The 23,832-nt window shown below is 35.9% G+C and overlaps 1 protein-coding gene across 2 annotated transcripts; it reads right to left on the bottom strand.

The window, feature by feature from the left end:
* Window positions 1–4,165: 4,165 nt before the first annotated feature.
* On the bottom strand, window positions 4,166–23,819 carry PPWD1 (peptidylprolyl isomerase domain and WD repeat containing 1). 2 transcript variants are annotated; one of them, XM_034441001.3, is made up of 11 exons: window positions 23,560–23,819; window positions 21,771–21,873; window positions 21,192–21,292; window positions 20,502–20,622; window positions 18,711–19,158; window positions 17,441–17,631; window positions 15,058–15,247; window positions 13,112–13,293; window positions 11,262–11,343; window positions 7,706–7,888; window positions 4,166–5,866 (listed from the first exon to the last, which is right to left on the bottom strand). In XM_034441001.3, the coding sequence occupies exons 1-11, from the start codon at window positions 23,759–23,761 to the stop codon at window positions 5,723–5,725; spliced, it is 1,947 nt and encodes a 648-aa protein (XP_034296892.2). In that variant the 5' UTR covers window positions 23,762–23,819; the 3' UTR covers window positions 4,166–5,722. The 2 variants fall into 2 exon arrangements, with proteins under 2 accessions (XP_034296892.2, XP_087741854.1); XM_087885728.1 differs by lacking the exon at window positions 21,192–21,292 and having other exon boundaries at window positions 23,560–23,783.
* Window positions 23,820–23,832: the final 13 nt, after the last annotated feature.

Raw genomic sequence — 23,832 nt, 5'->3', positions numbered from 1 at the left:
GTTATTCCAGGACCTGTTTATAAATATATTGTGTGTTTTAATTGCACACGATCTGTTGATTTTTTAACTTGTTGAAATCATATAGACTATTTAATTGTGGTTAACTTTTCACGCATACATTGCTTTACTGGTATGCTTTCGATAAATTATGAGCAGCCTTAAAAATGCAGAAATAAATAACAGTACTGAAATAGGACCTCCACTAATGTAGTTGAGATGAGAAGTTTAAAAATTAATAGGGCAGGTTGTAGCAAAAATTGAAGATTCAGCAAACCATTTGTTCAACTCTAGAAAGGGTAGGAAATTTTTGCCCAGAAAAAAAAATGGGTTCTAATAAAAATGGAGAAGAAAATGAAGGCAGTCTCTTGAATATTAAAATAATAAGAGCAGCATTTCTCCACTTAATTATTTACAAAGATGTCAAAGTTACACATTCTCACTGTGAATTGTGGGAAATGTATCAGCCCATCCAAATATCAGCTTAGATAAAAAGTGTCTTGACTGCTTTATTTGTCTTTTCCATTTTATGTAGACTGCTTCTGCCACATGCCTTTCTTGCTTCTTTCTCTCTTCACACTATTTTTCACCAAAATTCTCTGTAGGAGTTGGGTTTTTACATCTTTGACAGATTACTGTTTCTTAAATTTGTCATAAAAACTCATGAAAAGCAAGCCCCTATCCACAGATTGTTTGTCTTCCACTTTTCTTATCTCAGTTGGGATGTTGTTGGAGTAAAAAACAGCACTACCTTACAGAAAAGTTACCAGTTAGATATATGACAGATGCTATTTCGAATTATGTAACAAATGTTTCAGAATTAACAACTACCGGTATTTGCTTAAATTGGTATGTGGAAATCAGACTTTCTTTAAAGAGTCAATGTGCCTTTGTCTTAGCATCTTAGCATTTTTTTAGTTGAGATTACGTATCAGAATCCCTTCTCATTTCCTTGTCATCTTAATCCTTATCAGAATTTGGGGATTGTTAGGCTTTACAGTTCATTCTATCTGATGATACATGACTATGTCCCTCTACCATTTAAGATCAGGTTTAGCTTCTCTGTAATATTTTATTAGTATTCAAAATCTGATTTATGAGGAAATCTTGGAAAGTTGAAGATCCTTTAGTTTCCATATATATATATATATATATATATATATATATATATATATATATATATATATATATATATATATATATATATATATATGTATGTATATATATATATGTGTGTGTGTGTGTATATATATATATATATATATATATATATATATATATATATATATATATATATAGTTATGGAAGCACACTATCTCCCTAGTGCCACAGACTGCACATTTGTTTCTACTTTAATTTGAACTGAGATTTGCTTTCAAATTACAGTAATTTTTTTTTACTGTGATCAATAAAGATAATTTTTCATTTCCCCCCTTGATATTAGTTGGCTTATTGACGGGGAAAATTCTATGAATTGGTAATTTTGATATTTAATATTAATTCTTTGACTATGTTTTAGCAAGTAATACACATTCTAAGGGTCATGCTTTACTATGGTTAATAATTTCATGTTAATACTTGAATTCATTCATTTTGACATGCACTAAAGTTTAAGGTAAAGTTTGCTTGATAGAGTAACTAGAGTAGCCTAGTTCTAGACTGAAAATTTTGATAATTTTCTGAGAAATCTAGGAGTGCATATTTGTAATTCCTGCTAATTTTCTTGAAGAGGCTCTATTTAGTTTATACATAAGTAAACGTTCAGATGCAGAATTCTGATTGAGTACTGCAATCAGTAGTTCTGTGTTTTAAGACTGAAAAGGGTGAAGCTATAGCTATCGTAAGAAGCAGAATTTCCTTAATAGAATGTTTTTTACCAAAGCAATAATTCACCAAAAGTCCAGTGACAATTAAAGCAGGATTTAGATAGCAAATATCTAAACATGCTCCATCATTAATAATAGATGATCCATACAAGTCCTGTTTATATCATTAAAAATGGAGCTGCTGAGAACAAGGAGTCCAGAAGCTGCGTTGACAATTGGAAGTATGTGGCAGAACTGGGGAAAACAATTAGCAGTATTGCCAGTCAGAACCCTAGGGAAGACAAAACTAAGAGTTCCTTCTTGGTCTACTCATTGAATACATAAAAAGGTCAGAACCTGTTACCATGCATGAAGTTCATTCAGATTGCAAAAGGAGGCATTGTTACTTCTTTCTACTGTGATTGACTTGAGACTTTGCTACTTGCTTCAGTAGTGCATGGGCTGCAGTGAAGGATCAGCCCAGTATTTGGATGCCCAATGATAAGATCCTTGTTGAATGGTATTCCAAAGCCTGTACACTCTTAAGTAATGGAAGTGGCAGTCATTTACAACCCAGACCTGGCTCTATGCTGTTGCTTTCTCCTACTTCCCTTTTAATACTTTCCAATTAATACTATTGGCACAAAGTGTGCCTGCCTCTTCAAAATATAATTGCTGAAGTGATTGAATCATGTTGTTATACAGCACAAGCATATTTTTTTGTGTTGTGCTGTTCAGTGGAGTTTAATCCTAGATAACTTTCAGGATCACAGTTTTATCAGCTTAGTGAAATATCAGTTCATCTTTAAAACATAATCATTTCTGAAACAAGGTCAATGAAAGATCTTTTAAACTGTAGCCATCAAGGTTTTTTTTCATATTGTGTTGAAGTAGTAAGTAATGCTGCATATAATTGTCTTAAAAGTAAAAAAAAAAAAACCTACCTATTTGAGATAAAATATTTGCTATTGGTTCCCTCCCTTTGGGGGATATGTTTGGATGACAGGCATGTTTCAGCATTCTGTAGCATTTATGCATTAATGGAAACCTTTAATGTATTAAAATAATTGGCTATAGATACCTAAATACTATAAAAGTAGGGGTTGTTTGTCACAAACATTTCTTACCTGCTTCAACTCCTGTCAAAATACACTGCAAGTTTAGATGTCTTTAAGAGCTAAGTTGTAGGTGCAAAGCCTGTGTCTGTGAAGTAATTTGAAAGGTTTTACTATATTTTAGTGAAGTCAGACTTCTGCTACTGTATTGCTTGCTTATATTTCATTTTAATGCTATTAGAATGCATGATATCACTTAATATATAGCAGTTCAAAAGGCTGAATGTAAATTGTTTTATCAGTGGCTTTAAATGCTATTGCTTGCTTCATGTAAAACTCTGAAGGTGTTGATTTTAGGAGAATGTGCAGAAATATTTGTTGGTTAATATTGACAAAGTTGAGCTCTGCTGCAAATATAGTGTACTTGTATAAAAGTATTATTTAATTGAAACTCACAAAAGTTACTGTGAATATAACTATTATAGTTGTCTGAATTCAATTTTACCACATTTAGCATCTTGTTTGTATTGTATATAACTTGTTCAAGCAGAAATTAAAACTTGTTTCATACATCATTGACCTTTAATTTTCTTTAGTGTACTAATGAGTGCAAGTTTCTAAAATTGTTTTAGCTGCAAAGAAATTTTTAAGAGCTTCATATAAACTGTTTTAAGAGTGGACTGTATTTGATTAAAGATATCTTTGTAAAATAATGATACAGTTGAATTTTGATTAAATGCAGTGTTCAACAATGATAAAGAAAGGTATCATATGGTATCACATATAAAAATAATACCATATGCAACAATACCCAGTTACACTGTAGCTTGTAACTTTATGTCATGAGTTATTTTCTAATTACAAACAGGAATAGGTCAAAGGAAGAGGAGTTATTGCATAAAAATATCTACCTTCTGCACCTGTAACACATGTAAAATAGCTCATAAAAATAAATATTTAACAGTTGTGATAGTGAATCATAGTAATAAAATTATTTCACCCAAACTGTTTCTTCTTTGAAGCTGCTTATTGTCAGAAATATGAGTCTGTCTGTTTGTGTGGTTGAACTAATACTTGGTGAATTCTTTTAGAACAGGTTAAAACCCCATCATATATTAAGCTGACTGTGGCATTTATCTAAATAAATGTCCCTATAGACTTGAAATTGAAATTTTTAAAAATCTCAGAAAAAGACTATGGCAAACCTTTTCTATATTATTGCTAAGAAAAATTTATGGATGAGTGCCTGAAATAATCAGAAAGTCCTTGATTCAAAGGGAATGTTACTTAATTTTCCAATACTGAAGCCACAATTAAACCATATTCTTTATTATAAAAATAGAAAGCAACAAAAGTCAGCATCAACATAATGAAGAAAAATAAGAGTAAGAAGTTGCTAGAAGAAATTAATATAGAATAATAGTACAACATAAAAGAATTGTTATAATTGTCATGATACTTTTTAAATTATAGAATTTTTACATTGCAAAATTTATTTTTCTTAAATTGATATACAGACATATCTTTAGTCCCATGTGCCAAGTTTTCCTGTACTGAACCTATAATCAATATTTAATGTAATTTCACTTGGAATTTTGGCAATGTTTGGAGAGCCTCTGAATAGATTTTACAGGATATTCTGTATAAAACTTTAGAATAAATTTAGAATAAATTTGTTTAGAATAAATTTAACAGAACTGAACTCAAAATTGGCAATAGCATGATTCAGTCATGTTCTCTTCTTAGCTGGTGGCCAGTAGTTAGAGCTTTGTCAGATTTATCCTTAAAGGAACACTACCTAATACTCTCGCTAAGTCAAAAACCATAGGAACCACATTATAATTTATATATAAACAAGAATTCAATATGCTTTCCATTCACTTCCCATTCTGATCTATAATACTGTAATCTGGTTAGGTTTACTGTGGCATATGAATAGGTCCTGTTTTATATCTAATATTTGCTTCAGAAAATTATGCTTCACTTATGCTGAGCCACTTTTTGGTCTCATCTTTTGTACATGCTTTGAAAATACAGACTTAAAGAAACCACTCTCAAGAAATCTAACATTCCCATAATGTCTTCTTATAACAAGGGTCTTATATTAAGTCATTTATTGTACTGGGCTAATTTAAATATCATAAAAATGTGCTAGCTTTTCAGTTTGCCCTATCTTTTCATCCCACAAAATGAAATAATGGATTATAGAAAGGAGATATCTGATAAGATAGAATGTTGAGCAGAGTTACATTTAAAATGCAAATAATCCTCTACCCAATTTATTAAGTTCACAGTGTTATTGCTAAGACTTTTTTTAGATACTGATGTTTTTTAAGATGTTTTTTTAAATACTGATCTCAGATTTCCACATAAAACTAGTTTGGGCAACTGGATGAATCTGCATTTACTAACAATCCTGCTTGACACACCAAATACTACTAAAATATTTTTAATCAGATCTGAAATATCTAATTTTAATTTAACTTTTTTGTGAAGTCATCTGCAAAAAGACCATTTCACAAGGTGAGTTGTTGGTAAACAAAACCATACCAGTAATAGTAACATAACAATATGAAAATGGAATAGCACGTGCTTTCCATGCCAAGTTATTCAAAAAAGCCTAGAACCAATTAATATCCACATAAGACATATATATATATATATATGTATATATATGTATATATGAGAAACAAAATGATTGTTTTAATATGGTTGTTTTTTTACCTTTATTTAAAACATTAAAAATATTTTTCAGAGCATTTTGAAGACATGACTGAAATCTGTTCTGAACTTTTTATGCCAGAAATACATAAGATTTACATATAACTCAAGTCCCTGAGGTGTTTTTTAAAATTAATATTACTATTATTTCACAGTGATGTTAATAATGCTTACATCTTCATAGGGTTTATCTGTTTTTGGATTAACTTTCACATTTGAAATTCTCTGAACAACTTCCATTCCTTTAGTGACTCTTCCAAATACGCTGTGCTTATTATCCAGCCATGGCTGTTATGTGGTTGTAATTAGTTGACATGTGAAAATAAACAGAGAAACATTAAAATTGAAAGTAACAATATTGACAAATTGATCCTATAATCTGTAATTGAGGGAACATGCATAAACATAAAAATGCCTCTTGGCTGGCATTCTAGGAGGCAGGCACGCAGACAAATATAGATATATCCCAAACTATATAGGCATCATGTACAGAGAAAAAAAGTATGCTACCTTCTGTTAAGGGAAATGACTGATTTTATTAACATGGATTCTATTTCTACTTATGATTCTTAAGGCAATATAAAATAGATAACAATTCAGTATGATTATTTCATTTCAAAACAAATGTGAAAAAAATACAATTGAATTAATGCTACTTAGTGCCATGGCCATCTCAGGATTTGATTCAATTTCAATCTTAAATTCTATGGGGAAATGCTTAGATTTCTTGTTGCCTTCATTTACCAGTAAACAGCAAACCTGTGTTTGAGTGGTTAGATTTTTCCTATTATAGTCTGAGGAAAACTGTCAGGATTGCACCTTAATTGACCCTACTTGGATCGGGAGGCTCTCCTCACAGTCACTCAAGCCCTTGTCACCTCACGGTTAGATTATTGCAACACACTCTACATGGGGCTACCCTTGAAAAGTGTTCAGAGATTACAATTGGTCCAGAACGCAGCCGCGCGAGCTGTCATGGGTGCACCTAGGTACACCCACATTACACCAATTCTCCGCGAGCTGCACTGGCTCCCTATTGGTCTCCAGTCACAATTCAAGGTGTTGGTTATTACCTTTAAAGCCCTACATGGCTCAGGGCCAGGTTATCTTCGAGACCGCCTTCTGCTGCATAGCTCCCAGTGACCGGTAAGATCCCACAGCGTTGGTCTCCTCCGGGTCCCGTCAGCTAAACAATGCCGGTTGTCGGGCCCGCAGGGGAGGGCCTTCTCTGTGGCTGCCCCAGCTCTCTGGAACCAGTTACCTTCTGAGGTCTGGACCATCCCCGTCCTATTGGCCTTCCGAAAAGCGGTGAAGACCTGGCTTTTCCGGCAGGCCTGGGGCCATTGATCTTGCTCTTGTGATCTGGCGAGATCCAGCCATGAATGGTGTGAATGAGTTTTTAATGTTTTTAATTTTTAAATGTTTTTTATAATGATTTTTTAAAATGTATTGTGAGCCGCCCTGAGTCTTCGGAGAGGGGCGGCATATAAATTGAATTAATTAAATTAAATTAAATTAATCACTCTTAGCAGATAAAATACAGAATAATAAACTTTCTTAAAATTCCTGTTCAGATCAACTATCTCAATCCTTCTTGTCTCTCACATGAGTTGTTTTCATTTCAGCTAGATTAAGGGTGAGCAATGAGGCCTCAGGGCCACATACAGCTCTCAAGCCCCTTTTCTGTGATCCTCAAAGAGCCAGAAAAATGCTAGCAGAGTGTTCTGCTACTATTGAGATGTCCCAAAGTTGCTTTTTCCAGAAGGCAACTGGACGTTTTTGGTTTTTTCTTTGAAAACATTTTGTTTCTCATTCAAGAACTACTCTATTGTTTCTCATTCATACTACTCTTTTTGGATGAGAAAACATTTTCAAAGAAAAAAACCAAGGAAGTCCAGTTGTCTTTTGGAAAAAGCACCTTTGGGGCAATTGTGACCTGGATGATTGAGAATTTCTATTGACATTTATTCTTGAGATGCAACAAAGTTAACTCTTAAAATAAGGTTAAGATAATTAGAAAATAAAATCCTGCTTCTATTCAGTTTGCAACATCACACAGCCCGTGGCAGCCCTTCATTCCACAAAATATAACCTGAACAGCTGACAAATAGCTGACATGTTACTTACCGTTGGTACTACTGTTACAAAGAATTGTGAGCCATTGGTGTTTGGTCCTGCATTGGCCATACTAAGTGTATATGGCCTATCATGTCGTAAAGTTGCGTGGAACTCATCTTCAAATTCTCCTCCCCAGATGCTTTCACCTCCCATGCCAGTGCCAGTAGGATCCCCAGTCTGAATCATAAAACCCTGCATTGACCAAAAAATATGGTCTTAAGTTAACATTACCATTTTAATAATGTAACACCAGTCTTCCTGCCTCAATTTAATGCCCATTCTTCACCAACCAGAACACCCTACTGATTAATCAGATCTCCCTGAGAAATTCTCAAGCAGAAAAAACGGGAATGAAGTATTAAATCACTCCTTTGAGACCTAAGCAGTTGGCATTCAGGGGAAGTACCATGATTACTAGTTAGTGAGAGATACAACCTCTATGAAATCTCTCCAAATACTATGTTCTAGAGTTACCATACTGTCACATAAATTTCACAACTCATGAAAAGTTGTGAAATACAATCTCGTAATACAAACACGTAAAAAGTATGTCAGTGTTTCTCAAACTCTGAAAGTTTAACATGTGGATTTTTAACTCCCATAACTCCCCAGCTAACATCCTGGGAAATTCTGGGAGTTGAGGTCCATATATTTTAAACTCGCAGAGGCTGAGAAACACTGTTTTAAGCAATCCTGGATGTATGATAATGAATGTATGAAATATAACACTGAAGGAAGGAAAATAATCTTTGCTTCCCCCATAGCAAGAATACTTCTTTAATTCTCTAATACAATAGGTCATCTGTTAAGTGTATTTTTAAACTAACCATACCAAATATTTTTGAGAGAGAATATATGAAGCTCATGGCTTAACTGTGAAGTCCTTGGTGCTCTCTAAGCTTGGTTGTTTGCTTGCTGATGTTTCGCTACTCAGTGCCAGCTAGTGTGGGGTATACCAGAGACTAATGCAGCATCTGGAAACCACAGCACTCCCACATATACAACCAAAAGAATGGATCCAGTATGCAAATGACACTTTTCTCGTAATAAAAAAGCCACAGCTAGAGAAGACGTATGAAACAACATCTTTAAAGGAATAAAATCACAAGGGAAGTAGAAAGCAATACACTACACTTCCTTTATATTCTCATCAGAAGAAGAAACTACAGCAAAATAGATATACAAGTCTATTGAAAAACACCCTAGCCTCCCACAAGTGGAGCTGTGTAGTAATAAAAAAGTTCCTGACCACTCAATCTATTGCAGCACAACAACATAAGCTATGGGAAGAATAACTACCATACATCAAAAACATCTCAGGAACAACAACAAGCTATTACAACCATGCAGTAACGTTGTAGCACATAAACTCTCCAAGACATTTTAAGTAAACCCGAAGACTCAGTAGCCCAACAACAACAACAAAACCCCCCAGGAGTCATCTACAACATACAGTGTAAGGAATGTAACACTAGGTAAGACAGACAACAGAACACTAGCAGAGCACATTTATGTACGCCAACTAGCAGTGAAACCACATTTGTCAGCTTAACCATAGTTTCAACTGGGAAACTGAGTCTACTAGTGCCATCTAAATCCAAAAATTCTAGGGAATTCCCAGAAGCCTGGCATCCAGACAAATCGTCCATCAAATCTGCCATCATAGAAATAAACCATATTTACAACCTTTTGAAAGAGACAATAAAAAAAGCTAAGGAAACAATAACTCCAGAAAGCCTCCTCAAGCTGCCAGCACCCAGATAAGCAAGGACTAATACTAGACAAATAATCAAGCAGAAAACAGCACCCCAATTAGGAGAAAGTACTAAGGGGAAAAAACCTCCACCCCTCACCAAGTAAGCTGCTATTTACAGAGAGCAAATCCTGCATCACTTGAACTGAAGATGTTATCCAGTTGAGTAATGAAATGACTTCAAGCAAACAACCAAGCTCATAGGACTGCATAGACCAGTGGTCACCAACTGGTGGTCCATGAGAAAATTTTGGTGGTTCGTAGAAAAATTATTTACATTTTTTATATTGCACTAAATCGGGTCCTCAAACTACGGCCCCTGGAACAGATATATGCAATGAAAGTTTGTGTTGCTGCAGAGAGTCCCCCCCCCCTCAAGGTCTTTTTGTGTGGGGCAGAGAGGGGCAGAAATTCCAACTTGGGGTCTGCTTCGGCCTCCTGGTGCGGGACTTTGGGCGAAGACTGGAGGGAAGTGCTGCTGGTGGCGAAGAGCCGGAGGGCCTTTTTCCATTGGGACTGCATCATGGCCTGGACCTGGCTGACCATCTCAACCTGCTGAGCCTCCAGGCGCCGATACTTGGCCTTGCACTCCCGCAGGTCTTCCCCTTGCTTGGAAAGCCTATGCTCCTAGTCCTCAGTGAGGTGCTTCTGCTGAGCCTCCTTCTCAGTCCAATTTGAACTGAGCCAGCTGTTTTGCCAACTCTTTCTCGTGGTGGCTGTCTAGCTCCAACAACTGCTTCCTGTTGGGGCCCTAAAGAGCCCTGATGGGGAGGCGAGGAGTGGCTGGCAGGAGAGGGGTGAGTAGAGGCTGGCGAGGCGCCCCTTGACATGAGTGACATTGAATTAGCCACGCCCATCCAGTCACATGATCACCTAGCCATGCCCACCCAGCCGGTCATTAGGCAGATCATATTAATGGTCCGTGAGATTTAAAATTATGAATTTAGTGGTCCCTGAGATCCGAAAGGTTGGTGACCCCGGCATAGACCAAGGACTGCCTAGACATTAAAACCTGTGCACATATTCCAAACATATACAGGGAATCCTCAACTTATGACTGCAATTGAGCCCAACATTTCTGTGAGACATTTGTTAAGTGAGTTTGATGACTTTTCTTGCCACAGTTGTTGAGTGAATCATCGCAGCTGATAAGTTAGAAACCCAGTTGTTAAATGAATCTGGGTTCCCCATTGACTTTTCTGGTGAGAAGGTCTCAAAAGGTGATCATATGATCTTGAAGCACAACAGCAGTCATAAATATGAACCAGTTGCCAAGCATCTGAATTTTGATCTCATGATCATGGGGATGCTCCAAAGGTCGTAACTGTGAAAAACAGTCATAAGTGACATTTTTCAGTGCCATTGTAACTTTGAATGGTCATTAAATGAACTGTTGTAAGTCTAGGATTACCTTAAAATTGTTTCAATATTTCACTGCATGTGTTACAGTTTCAGTGATGGAGCTTAAGCTTTATTAAAAAAATATTAATTTTTTTATTTTATTAAAAATTATTTTATCTAATGGCTTAATTCCCGAATTAGACTCACCCATAAAGTAAAAGCAACATATCAACTTCATATAAACAATGTACAAACATTTTAAATGGATTTTTTTACTAAAACTTAAAAAATTGGCAGATTTACTTCAGAAATACACAACTCGTTATGACGTGTAAAGGGCTATAATTAACTACTAGGTAAATCAAAGCTACAGCAACTTTGCTAATGTAAATCAAGGCATCTCAACTTGGCCATTTGACTGAACCAAGTGTATACTATAAATGCTGAAAGGAATGAATAGCCATCGATTACCTTTATGATCCGGTGAAAGGTATGTCCATTATAGTAACCATTCCTGCTGTGTACACAGAAGTTTTCTACTGTTTTGGGGCACCTGCAGTCAGAGAGTTATCCTGTTAACATAAAGTGTGGCAACCCAATATTTTCACTTAGACTTAGACGCTACTGAGCCAATCTAGGTAGGATTTTTTTTATTATTACAATGAGCAATGCAATGCTAGTGGAAAGGCTGTAAAAAGAACAGGAATGCAGTGCCAACTCTTGTGTTCTCAAACACTAATACTCAGAAGTAATGCAATATCAGAGTCACCTTCATAATTAATACAATATTTTCCTACATTAAAGAGTTTAAATCCCCATTCTTTAACTTTGTGTGTAATGAATGAAAGGAAATCAAATGCTAGAGAGCCAGTAAGAAAAGGAAAAACTCATCTGCAGGGGGGATTTTTAGAAAATTGTCCAGCTCTATTTTGTTTTTCCCTTTTGCTTCTTCTCTCATAAGGGGATCAAGAGCATGACTTCCTGGACTGTCTTAAAGTCAAATAAATTAGCTGTTACAATTCCAGCTTCCAATGGAATAAGGATTAGAATTTTATTTTATGGAAAATGAGTTATACTTGGGTGCCTTTGTTATACATTGTTCTATTTCATTCTGTCTTTCTTCTGTGGGGGTGTGTTGGAGTGTGTGTATCAGGTGCATATGCATCAGGTGCATATTTCTGAATGAAAGAAGACAGGGGTGGGCTGCTGGGGGTTTGCAGGGGTTCAGGAAAATCTCTAGCTAAGATTCTGTGCAAATCCCACTCCTGGCTGGCCCCGCCCGCCCCTCCCCTCCCCGGAGTCCCCACATGGCCCGTTTTGGATGCAGGTAAGTGTAGGGCGTGCGCGGAGGCCAAAAAAACTGGCTTACTGGAAGTTAGGGAAGGCTGGAAATTCCAGAGGGCCTCCAGAGCCTGGGGAGGCTGTTTTCGTCCTCCCGGAGGCGCGAGGAAAACCTCTGGAGCCTGGGAGGACAAAAATGCCCCCCCCCCGCCATGGTGCAGGAGCCAACTAGGCCACGCACACCCAGCAACTGGGCAGAGAACCCCTTGCTAAAATGAAAAAAGAGCAACTGAAAGTAATTATTGCATTCATTTTTTTCCATTCTTCCTTTCACCTTTCTATTTCCATCTCCTTGATCCACACAATAAAAACATACATTCTTATTGAATCAGCATTCTCCTTCTGAAAGGATTGTAACTTTAACTCCCCAGTCAAACAGAAGCACAAAATAAGGAAGGCAGAGAAAGATGTCACCACCACATCTTCTACATAGTAAAGTAGATGATTTGTAGTAACTGCATTTTCCAAACAAACTCTCCCCAGAAATGCTGAGGTGCAGGAGGAATTGCGGTTAAGGTCTTAGGGACACCCCACTTTAAGGGAATGAAAAAGGACAACCCACTACATCCCAGGCAGGTATGCATTTGTGTGCATGTTCTATTACACTGTCTGTTATTACATCTTGTACTTGTGGACCCATCAATTTAACTGTGCATATTGCTAACATTGCCTCTTCGTTTTTGTTTATAAGATTTGCCTGTAGTTTGCAATATATGAGAACAAAAATAAGGACAATTCCCGTTCTTTTAAAGTTGAAGTATCATTCTGATTATCTTACAAAGGGGGAAAGAGTGTACAAATGAAGATGTGCCCTATTTGGGGAGAAACAGAATGAACACCTTCCTCAGCTTTCAATGAGAATCTTTTTTTCAGATGAATATGCCACACCAGAAAGCAACTGTGAGATTGGAACAAAAGGAATATCCACTACGTTGGTGAAAGGTCTGATAATAAATTTAAAACAGTTTTCATATACATACTCAACAGGAAACAGTTTGACATGGATATCTCCCATGCTTGTATGAATAATGGCACTATCAGAAACTCTTTTGGGCCCTTCAGCTTGAGTGGCTGCCATGACTTCTTCTTTAGATGGTTTCTCATTGAAGACATCTCTGTCAGAATCTGCACTCTTGGTATCTTCTGGTTCACGTTTAGTAAACTGATAGACAAGACAGATGAATCCCAGTTTTATTCTTGATGTTAAAGTTTACACACCTAAAACTACCTAGTTTTGGGAAGACCTAGATCTCTGCAGGAGGTTCTAATGTTTGGAAAGGTAGAAGAAAAGAGAAGAGGACAACCGGCAGCAAGTGAACAAACTTGGTTATAGTAGAGTTCACTATTGGAGGAGCTGAAGCATCAAAACAGAGACAGACCTCTCTCTCCCCCTTCCTCTCAACTTGATAGCACATCATTAACATCATCATCACCACCACTATCATCATCATCTGGTATGTAGATAATCTGTAATCTTTCAGATTTTGTTAAAGCAAAGCTCCCGATTATACACATTTCAGTTTGCTTGGAGTTACAATGCAGCAAGATTCCTGGTATAAAATGCTATTGTTATACATCTAAAAGTGTAACACTCTTATGAATTTATAGTATTCCACTTGTTCTAAAAAAGCTGTACAATCAATCTGCTACTGAGTACACTTCTACATTCTGGATTTGGCATGTAAAGCTCTACAATGATTAGGATCTAAATGTCTGATGGATTGATTTTTTTCCCTCTATAACATTAAGAATTGGTAAATATATTTGGTGTTACATCTGCAAGAAATTTGTGTGAAAACTCAAATGTAGAAAAATATACAGATAAACTTGAAAAAGGACTGCATCCTCAAAGATAGCAATAGCTAATTGTTTCCATAACACCATCAAAAAAAGTGCATGGATGCAGTCTTCAGAAATCAACTTTGATTTAAGTACATCTTAACTTTTAATAAAACATGGTTATTTTTGGTTTAAAATAACATGGAACATTTTACTGATATGACAAGCTCTCTGAATCTAGTGCAACTATGTATGAAAATAGCTAATTCTGTATAATGTCACCTAGAGCAGTGGTCCCCAACCCCCGGTCCGCGGACCGGTGCCGGGCCGTGGACCGGTGCCGGGCCGTGGACCGGTGCCGGGCCGTGGAGTACCTGGCACCGGGCCGCGCAGCGGCCGGGGGACATGAACGCTGCAGCGCACGGCCCAGGAGCCTTTGCGCTGCAGCGTTCATGTCCCCCAGCCGCTTTTGCGCACTGGGCCGTGCGCAAAAGCTCCTGGGCCGTGCTCCCACCCCTGCGCGCGCTCAGCGGGCCGCGGCGATAAAAAGGTTGGGGACCACTGACCTAGAGTATCTAGTCCTCAGGAAAGTCACAATTCAACATGGATGCATATACAAAAGTTGGAATTGGAACTATATCTTTAAGTACATAAGAAAAGACATATTATTTTTGTGGGGTGGAGATGCTAATTCATTTGGAAGCTGTTTGGGTTTGGATGAGACAATACAGGTCGAAGCAGAATCCCAGAAACTGCTTGCTTATAAACGTTCTTTGTAAGCTCCAGTGTTTATCTGTTGCATATCAGGTAACTATATCAATATGTAAAGGCAGTTTGGTGTAATGGTTAATATAACAGGCTAGAAATCAGGAGATTGTGACTTTTAGTCCCACATTAGGCATAAAGCATGACTCTGGACTAGTTGCTCCCTCTCAGCCCGAGGAAGGAAGCAACACAAACTACTTCTGAAAATCTTGCCAAGAAAATGACAAGGACTTGTCTAAACAATCACCAGGAGTTAACATGGATTTGAGAGTATAGAACAATGCTTATATTATTGTATTTCTTATACTTCTATTATTAAGTCCTGGCTTTCCTTAGAAATTACAGCAATACATAAAGCAATAAATTAAAAAATAAAACATACCACATAAAATCTGTTCTTTTTAAAGGCAGTACAGATTATTGTTGGATCTGCTTGGATGTTCTGGAGAACTGGATTGTCAGATGCTTTCATCTCAACAGTAACAGCAGCACGATGTTTCTTTGCCACTCCCTGGAACAGAGCCAGTTGCATAACTCTGATATTCTCCTGTTTACCTAGGATTCTCACACATCTATATTTAGAAAGTAAAATCTAGGATCACCATTAAATTTCTAATTCATCATGCAATCTTTACTCTTGAATCAACAACATAACACAAAATATTGCTTTAACTCAGGTCTGGCAAGAAGGATGTGTTGTGGGTCCCATTCATGAAGAAATGTCATCTGACAGGACCCAGGAGGAGAACCTTTCTGCAGGGACACCCATCTTTTGGAACCTAATTCCCCCTAAGGTCAGATTGGCCCCGACTTTGATAACCTTCTAGAAAGGCCTGAAAACATGGCTTTGTCATCTGCCTAGGTATCCAGTAATGTGAGTATGTAATCTCTAAGATGGTATATTGTTAGGGAAAACTGACTGTGCTCTTCTGCATACTATATTTATGATTTCACTGGTTTTACTGCTTTTAATATTTTAATACTTTTTGTTATGTTCTTTACTATTTGTTCTACTTATTCTTTAATAATTTGTTTACCGCCCAGAGTAATGTATGTCAGATGAGTGGCTATATAAATTTATCAAATAAATAAATACATATTTCATCGTGTCCAGTGTCCTTTGAATATACATAGCAGAAATGAAAATCAGAGTCTGACGTGGTAGCCATTTTACCCCATGAACCTGTTTCCTTCACTACGTGCCCTCCCTCCAGCCTTCTCATATTGGATCCTCCAAACACTGATGCATACCTACACACCTATAGGTTTTGTTTGATTTGTTTTTGGAAGAATGAGAAGTGCAATTCACTCCCACTCCCATGAAAATCTAAAAGAATAATACCCTTCCACCCCCCCAATTTTTATGTAACTAAATTATAATTAACATATAATTAGATATAATTAAGATTTTAATTTTAATGACTTTCAATTCATATATTTTGACTTCAAAATATTCTATGGAATGCAAGTGTCCAAAAAAATAAGAGCATTTATAAGCACAGTAAGAAAGTTATTATATACTCCTTTTAATTATGGCAAGGACTTGGTTCTAATTTTAGCAATAGTTCTATTGCATTTTCTTCACTAAGGATTATCAGCCATATCTGGAAAATTTGGGAGGGAAATGTAATTTCAGACTTCATTCATAAGGCAAACATACATATAATCCCACTCTGAAAATTACAAAGTCATCTCTTTTCTAAGTCTTGGGCAAATAGAAATATTAATATCTATTAATTTTCAACCAATGAAATTACTGCAAGAAGAATTTAATTACCTAATACCACCCAATAGCAACTCTGTTTTATTCAATTAACATTAGCATTTGCATATCTAAAACTCCCAAATCATTGATGGCATTAGAATGGGTTTTAAATACTTCTAAATCTACAATACATTTTATAAACAATTAAACAATATCACCAAGGTAGATATCAGCTATTTACAAGAACTTTGAAATAACTGAAATATCCATCTTTTCAAAATCAGTGGCAAAGGATTTTAAATAATACATTTCTTATTATTGTAAGATAAAACTAATTAAATAAAATATTGTCTTTTATGTTTATTCAATAAGTCAGGGATGGTTTAAAACAGTTGGCTGTGAAACGCATTATTTTAGAGATCATATAAGCTTGTCTAAATATTACTTCATTTTGCTTTAATTTCCACACATTTTTAAATATGGTATCATGAAGATCAAAACATTTTAAAGATGTGAATACACAAATGTACCTTATATATAGCCATATATATAAAGAAGTAAAGATTTATCAAGCAGGAGACACAGCAAAATAATACTCTTTAATGCTAAAAAGACAGTGCAATTCTATTTATAAGAGTTGTAAACAACTTAAGTCATAATCTATGATCACTTTGTGTTTATTAACCAGCTCTTTATCAGTGTAATGAAAAGACTGATATTATTCCAAATGGTCAAGGTTTAATAATATGTTTAAAATGGCTGAATAACTTTTTTACATGATACACTTCCTTTTTTTAAATTTTCTGTTCTGTTTTGTTCTTTTTTAGTTATTTTTTCTATAGTAATTATTTAAAATGTACACATTTATGTTTGATAAGACAACATTCTCCAGAATTCTGGTTTGCAGTGTTTAAGTGAGGCAATATTTATATCAAACACAAAATTGAAACTGTTAAATAAAATAAGAATGCTGAGGTTGAATGCTTTTAAGATCTCCTTAAAATTTCCTAACATTACAAAATATGCTAGTTGCAATTAAATAACCAAAATTTCAACTTACCGATTTGTTTCCACGTTGATGACTTTAATTCCCAACATTGTCCCATAGAGCACAAAATGTCCAGTTTCATCAAAAATGATGTTAATTAACCTTACAGCATCCACCTTTTCCAATTCCCTCTCCACAGCCATACGTCGTCCAAATTCCATATCAGGGAGTTGCTGTCTCATCTGCTGTAGCTCAGTAAACATCTAAAACATGACATTTAGCCATTAGGAAAAGGTAATCTACCTGAGCTTTAGCATATTATCCATTTTATTAATGCCTAACACCATCAAGGATATTGTACTGTTTCCATAAACACTACAATAAAATGACTTACAATTAATATAATCAAACAAGCATAATTGTGAAATATTACTGCTAATTCAATACTGTCAATCCATTTATTTATTGCCATTAACTGCATGCCCAGACTGCCCTTGAAGCAGAAAATTTCAGTATGAGAAATAATATACATACATTTTATATTTTAAAAATATATAATTATTTAATGTGAGTTTTTTCATAATTGCATATTATGTGAGGTCCATATTGAGTCTCTTGTTTCTCAGTAGTGGTGCCTACTTATAAACCAGCCTTCAAACTGAAGTCCAAATGGCCCCATTAGGCTTGAGTTTTAAGAAAGCTTGAGTTGTTTAGAAGGCCATTTAGTTAAGAACTATCATCAGTATGTTTAATACTATCATAGTAATAGCACTGTGACAGTACTATTTTATTTTAATAATTTCTGGAGGGAGTTGACGGTGAAATTACTATTATTTTGTTTTTTATTGAATCTTCCTATGTAGCAGCTCACATACTGAATTGTATTATTCTTGTTAATCAAAGAATTAAAACTGCCTAGCAGGGGGGAAACCCCTTAGAAAATAAATTAATCTTTTAAAGAAATTCTTTGCATGAATTTTGCATTGAACTATGGCCTGGATTAAATGCCCCCTAAGATTACATCCAACTCAATTATTTTATGATTTAAACTTTCTGTAAAGTTTGTTACAAAGTGTTAAATATAACAAACAGCATTAGTTATTAGAATCTTTACTTCAATCTAGTAATCCACACTAAAGTATGTAAAAGAAAATGGAGCCAAATGGTGGCATTTTCTTATTAACATACCAGTTAACACAAAACTGCTACAGGCTAAATATGAAAATGAAAATCCATTTCTTACAAAAGAATTCTTATAATCAAATACAGATAATCTCATCACTGAAAGGATTAAAAGAAAACTATTGGAAAGTGAATAAATATAAGAAAAAAAAATACTTACACTCAAAGATTCATCGAAGACTCGCATAAGCTTTCCTGTTAAGAATCTGAAAATCCGGACTTTTCTATCAGAGCCAATAGTAGCCATTTTTTTGCCATCAGAAGAGAAACTCATACTGGTTAGGTAGGCTTTACATTTTGCAAACTCATATAAATCGGTATCTGTTTTATATTCCCAATTCACGTTTTTAGGAAATTTATATTCATGGGAAGGACCAGTCCAATATTCAATCATTCCAGACTTGTCAGAAGATACTATGATTTTAAAAACAGAATTCAGCCGTATCTGAGTAAGAGGGGATGTATGTAGTTTATCAAAAATGTGAAGCGGCTGATTATTGCCTCGACCATCATATATAAATATTTTTCCAGTACTCTTCTCAGAGGCTGCAACTGAAGAGATAGCATCACCCGGGCAATAGACCCACTCACACTGACCCGGATGGTAGCTAGAATGAATGAGATGGAATAATATTAGGACTCCTTTTAACATTCCAAAACAAATTTTAAAAACTATAAGGATCAAAACGTACAGAAAAATTAATGTATTTCTAAAGTACAATACACTACAGCCTCATTTGTAATAATATTTATTAGTTACTAAACCATTCAATGTATATCCTGCTATTCATTTTATCCTTAAAGCAGTCCAACTCTGGATATATTCAGAAGTGCTGGTAAGCTCACCAAAGTAAAATCCCCACCATCCAGTCAGAGCTGAAGAAACTTGTTGGATAAGAAGCGAAACGTCTTCAAAGAAAAACCAAAAAGTCCAATTGTCTCTTGAAAAAAGCACCTTTGGAACAACCATGACCCGGAGGACTGAGAATCTCCATAGACACTCACCAAAGTAAGCATCTTTGCTTTTGACGGTCATGGTTTTCTAAAATGCACAATTATGTATAGCTTTTTCCCTTCCACTGGCACAAGAATGCAAATAATTAAACCTACTTTAATGCTTTGGCTACCATAAATGTCTAATTAAATCCATAATAACAATATATTTATTTATTTGATTTGATTTTATTTGTATACTGCCCTTCTCCAGCAGGACTCAGGGCGGTGAACAGCCAAGATAAAACAGAGCATACAAAATTTAAAAAACAGTTTAAAAGGTAATTAAATAATTTCGGCCCACAATTTAAAACAACTCAATTAAAACCAATTTCAAATTTAAAACTGAAACGGATGGGATCAAGCCAGCCCGGCTAGGTGAAATAAATGAATTTTCAGGGCCCGACGAAAAGTCCGGAGGTCTGGTATCGTGTGTATCTCTAGGGGGAGGTCGTTCCAGAGAGCGGATACCGCCACAGAGAAGGCTCTCCCCCTGGGGGTCGCCAGCCGACATTGTCTGGCGGACAGCACCCTGAGGAGGCCCTCTCTGTGCGAACGTACTGGCCGGTGGGAGGCTATTTGCGGCAGAAGGCGGTCTCGTAGATACCCCGGCCCTAAGCCATGGAGCGCTTTAAACACCTTGAAGCGCACCCGGAAGACCACCGGGAGCCAGTGCAGCTCGTGCAGGAGAGGTGTCACATGGGAGCGACCCATCGCTCCCATAATCCCCCGCGCGGCCGCATTCTGAACCAGCTGGAGCCTCCGGGTGCACCCCAAGGGGAGCCCCATGTAGAGAGCATTGCAATAGTATATTGCCTGTGATTTTGTGCAATCTGACTTGAGATACACCGAAAAGAGTTAATTAGTCATCCATCAATTTCTAATGATATTTTAGGCAAAAATATTTTAAAACACTTGGTAATCAAACCAGTATAATTGCAAATATTAAGTGATTTACCCAAGTTTCAACATGTTGATCATGTCGAAGTTCACCACATCAAAAACTTTCATTGCTTTATCATCCCCAACAGAGCAGAAGAGCGCCCCTTCTGAGCTGGTTGCAATGCCTTCGATAACACCTATTGTGGTTAAAAAAAATAACTTTCGTTTGAGAAAATGTTTGAACAAAATGATTAAAAATGAGTTGCATGATAAATATTCAAAGATGGCTATAATCGTATAAAAACGACCTCAGAACACTTCCTATTAAACTTTTGAATAGATCTTTGTAGGATATTGCTCTATGGCAAGTATCCAAAGATCACAATAGATGAAGATCTGAGGGCCACTGTAGTTTTCTGATATCACAGCATGGCTTCAAACACAGTCCTGAAAAGCCAGTTTTCAGAAGTGCTTTCTTTATGATTCTGAGACGTTCAAAAGAAAATTCTCAGATGTCTGTATTTTGCAGAATGTAATCTTTCCAATCCCTTACTATAATTGTTGTATTAATTTTTGCCTGCTTCTGCTGAATAATGTAACTCAAGAGACAGACTGCTCTCCAACAAAAAGCTTAAAATTAGTTAAGACTGACATGTATCTCTATAGTAACATTTAATATTGAAAATTTATATTTAATAGATCAGAGAACAAAGAAAGAAAAATAGGCAATATAAAAATTATACTATGCAGATACACAATAATTTACCTAAATGGCTACGAAAATGTTTAACAAATTCAATTCCTTCTTCTACCTTCTTCCAGAATTTGACATGTCCATCATGGCTGGCTGTTATTATGAAATCTGTTCTGCAAATACAATCATATGAAAGAAATAAAGGCTAGATCTAAAGATCCCAATGCGCTAAAAGGTGTTGTACTTCCCCAGTTTTACACACTGATGTTTAAGACACACTTCAGATCTTAGAATGATAAAACTGTAAAACTTGAGCAAGGATCTAGAACAAAAGGAAAGGAGTGCAAGGTACCATTTTTGAGAGAAGCCTTGCCATTTTACATCAAACTGCCTAAGATCATTAATTCTTTCAGAATATGTCACACAATTTGGATTAAGCCTTCTACTGAGTCTGTAACTCTGGATTATGATATGGATTTACCCCAAATAATTATTCTAGTGCACGATTCAGAAACCGTTCCACAGAATTTGAAGAAGGATTCAGCTAACCACGTTGAAGCTAAATAGTACATCTTAACTTTTAAGCAAAAAACACTTTCTGAAAGAGATATACAATTTAACATTACATTAGTAAAAAAAAATTAGACTTACTTAGAACATACTACATGAGTAATGACGTCTCTGTGCATATAACTACGCTCATACATTGAAGCACTGGGAAGATTATCAAGGTAGACATGTTCAAACTCAAGAACTATGAAGAAAATAAGAAATATTTTTAATTAAAATGCTTCACTTAGATTTGATTTAAAGCAAAATTTAACAACTGGGTCATATTATCATATGTGGTGGACATGCTCAAAAGCAAAAAAATATTGGACAAAAATACATACATGGCTGGAAAAAATGATAAAGCAGCATATTGATTTAAAGCCAGAAATATTCTTGTTGGGAATTTTACCCAAAAGATATAGTAAGGGGAATGCATATTTAATTATTCATATATTAACTGCAGCTAGAATTGTATTTGCACAAAATTGGAAAAGTGAAGAGATCCCCACAGATAAGAATGTGATCAGGAAAATATTAGAATGTGCAGAAATGAATAGACTAACACTAGCAATTAAGGAGAAAGAACTGAATACTATATGACATGGGGCTTATTTTATCAATGATTAGACAACAAAAATGGAAATTAGATAATGATTATATTTTTATTTTGCCTTTTTAAAAATGTATTTTGGTCAATTCAAGATAGCAAGCATACCTAACATTCTTGCCTCTTTTTCACAACTTAATGGGACCCACAAAATTAATTGCTGTCACAATTCCTTTGGAAAAGCATTCTTCCAGAGATTTATATGTTCCCCAACTGACCTATTTAAATGAAGCCTTAAAACTTGCCCCCCCCCCCTCCCGGCTTTGGGTTGGGTTGAATGGTGAATCTATGGTGAATATACTGTATGTTGAGAGGTGTTAGTTTCATTTTGTCTAGAAAACATAGTATTTTTTTCATTATTGTTAATTTATTTTTAAAATTGTACAGCACCTAAATTGCTAGGAAGTCTGAGGACTTTACAAATTTAATAAATAAGCAATCAAACTTTTATAAGAAAAATAATGATGAGTTTGGGCACTCTGTTAATTAAACAACCTGACATCAGTTTAAAAAGGGAAAGGGTAAGTAGGGGTAATATAGTCTTAATAGGACATGTAGCAGAGCTAATAAATAGCATTGTGGAATTTCAGAGAACAAGCTAATCACATGGAGTGGTGGGGTGTTCTCAATGTACAATAAGCTACAAAAAATCTAACCAAATCCTAAAACCAATCAAAAGTGTTGGTCCATTTACTAACAAACCAAATAATACACCCAGTGTTGTCAGTGGCAAAAATAACACCAAACTCTCCATAATAAGAGTAAATAGTAATCTTTATAACAGTACTAATACTGACAAATGCCATAATATGCATGGGTCTATAGGTGGATTTAATCATGTGAAACCTAAAGGTTTATAGATACAAGTGTACAGATACAGGCTTGCCGCTTCCAGGAAATAGACATCAATTTAAATCCATAGATCGGAAAGTCACCAGACTGAGAAAAAACTGCTCTGAATCTATTTGTGCCGAGTGGGAACTTATGATTTAGAGACAATGACTAGGAAACCCAACGGGATTGCAACCTTGCAATTCTGTACTTGGCATTAGAGAACATTAATCGCAGGAGGATTCCCCGAGAAAAAAGTGTCTGGAATCACAGTGTCAGGATTGACGGGGCTCTAGGTACTTCTCTCTTCTCTTGAATCTTGCGGATTAATTTTATTTTTATTTATAAGATTTGTATCGCGTCATTATTACTTTTTTATTTTTATTGATTTATTCCATTTCTACAGCCACTCAACTCCACCAAGTGACTTGGTCCCTGGTCCTCCTTTACCTCTTCTCTTTTTCGCCTGCACAGCCTCCCCAGGTAAGGGCCCAACCCAACGCTCTTGGTCTTTATCTCCTTCCTCCTCAGACCCTTCATGCTTTTCAGACACCTCCTTCTTCTCTTCTTCCTTCTCCTCCTCCTTCTCTTCTTCTTCCTCCTTCTCCTCTTCTCGAGCCCTTCTCTTGCGAACACATTCCGCCGACGCCATGTTGCCTTACGTCATCTGACGTAAGTCGCCGAGGCCCATCCAAGAGCCAGCCCGTCGTGACGTACTTACGC

The sequence above is a fragment of the Pantherophis guttatus genome, chromosome 2 (genome assembly GCF_059756535.1).
Source record: "Pantherophis guttatus breed Tessera chromosome 2, ASM5975653v1, whole genome shotgun sequence".
NCBI classification, from domain to species: domain Eukaryota; kingdom Metazoa; phylum Chordata; class Lepidosauria; order Squamata; family Colubridae; genus Pantherophis; species Pantherophis guttatus.
This window is presented reverse-complemented; position numbering and strand designations above follow the sequence as displayed.

What these genes read in the sequence shown, in the direction of transcription:
- PPWD1 (XM_034441001.3), bottom strand. Translation starts at nt 23,761, where the DNA reads ATGGCGTCGGCGGAATGTGTTCGCAAGAGAAGGGCTCGAGAAGAGGAG. An exon ending in ACTCATGTAGTATGTTCTAA is followed by an intron (nt 21,293 to 21,770) that starts GTAAGTCTAATT and finishes TTGTATTTGCAG; the next exon opens with AACAGATTTCATAATAACAG. An exon ending in AAAAGAACAGATTTTATGTG is followed by an intron (nt 13,294 to 15,057) that starts GTATGTTTTATT and finishes CTTGTCTATCAG; the next exon opens with TTTACTAAACGTGAACCAGA.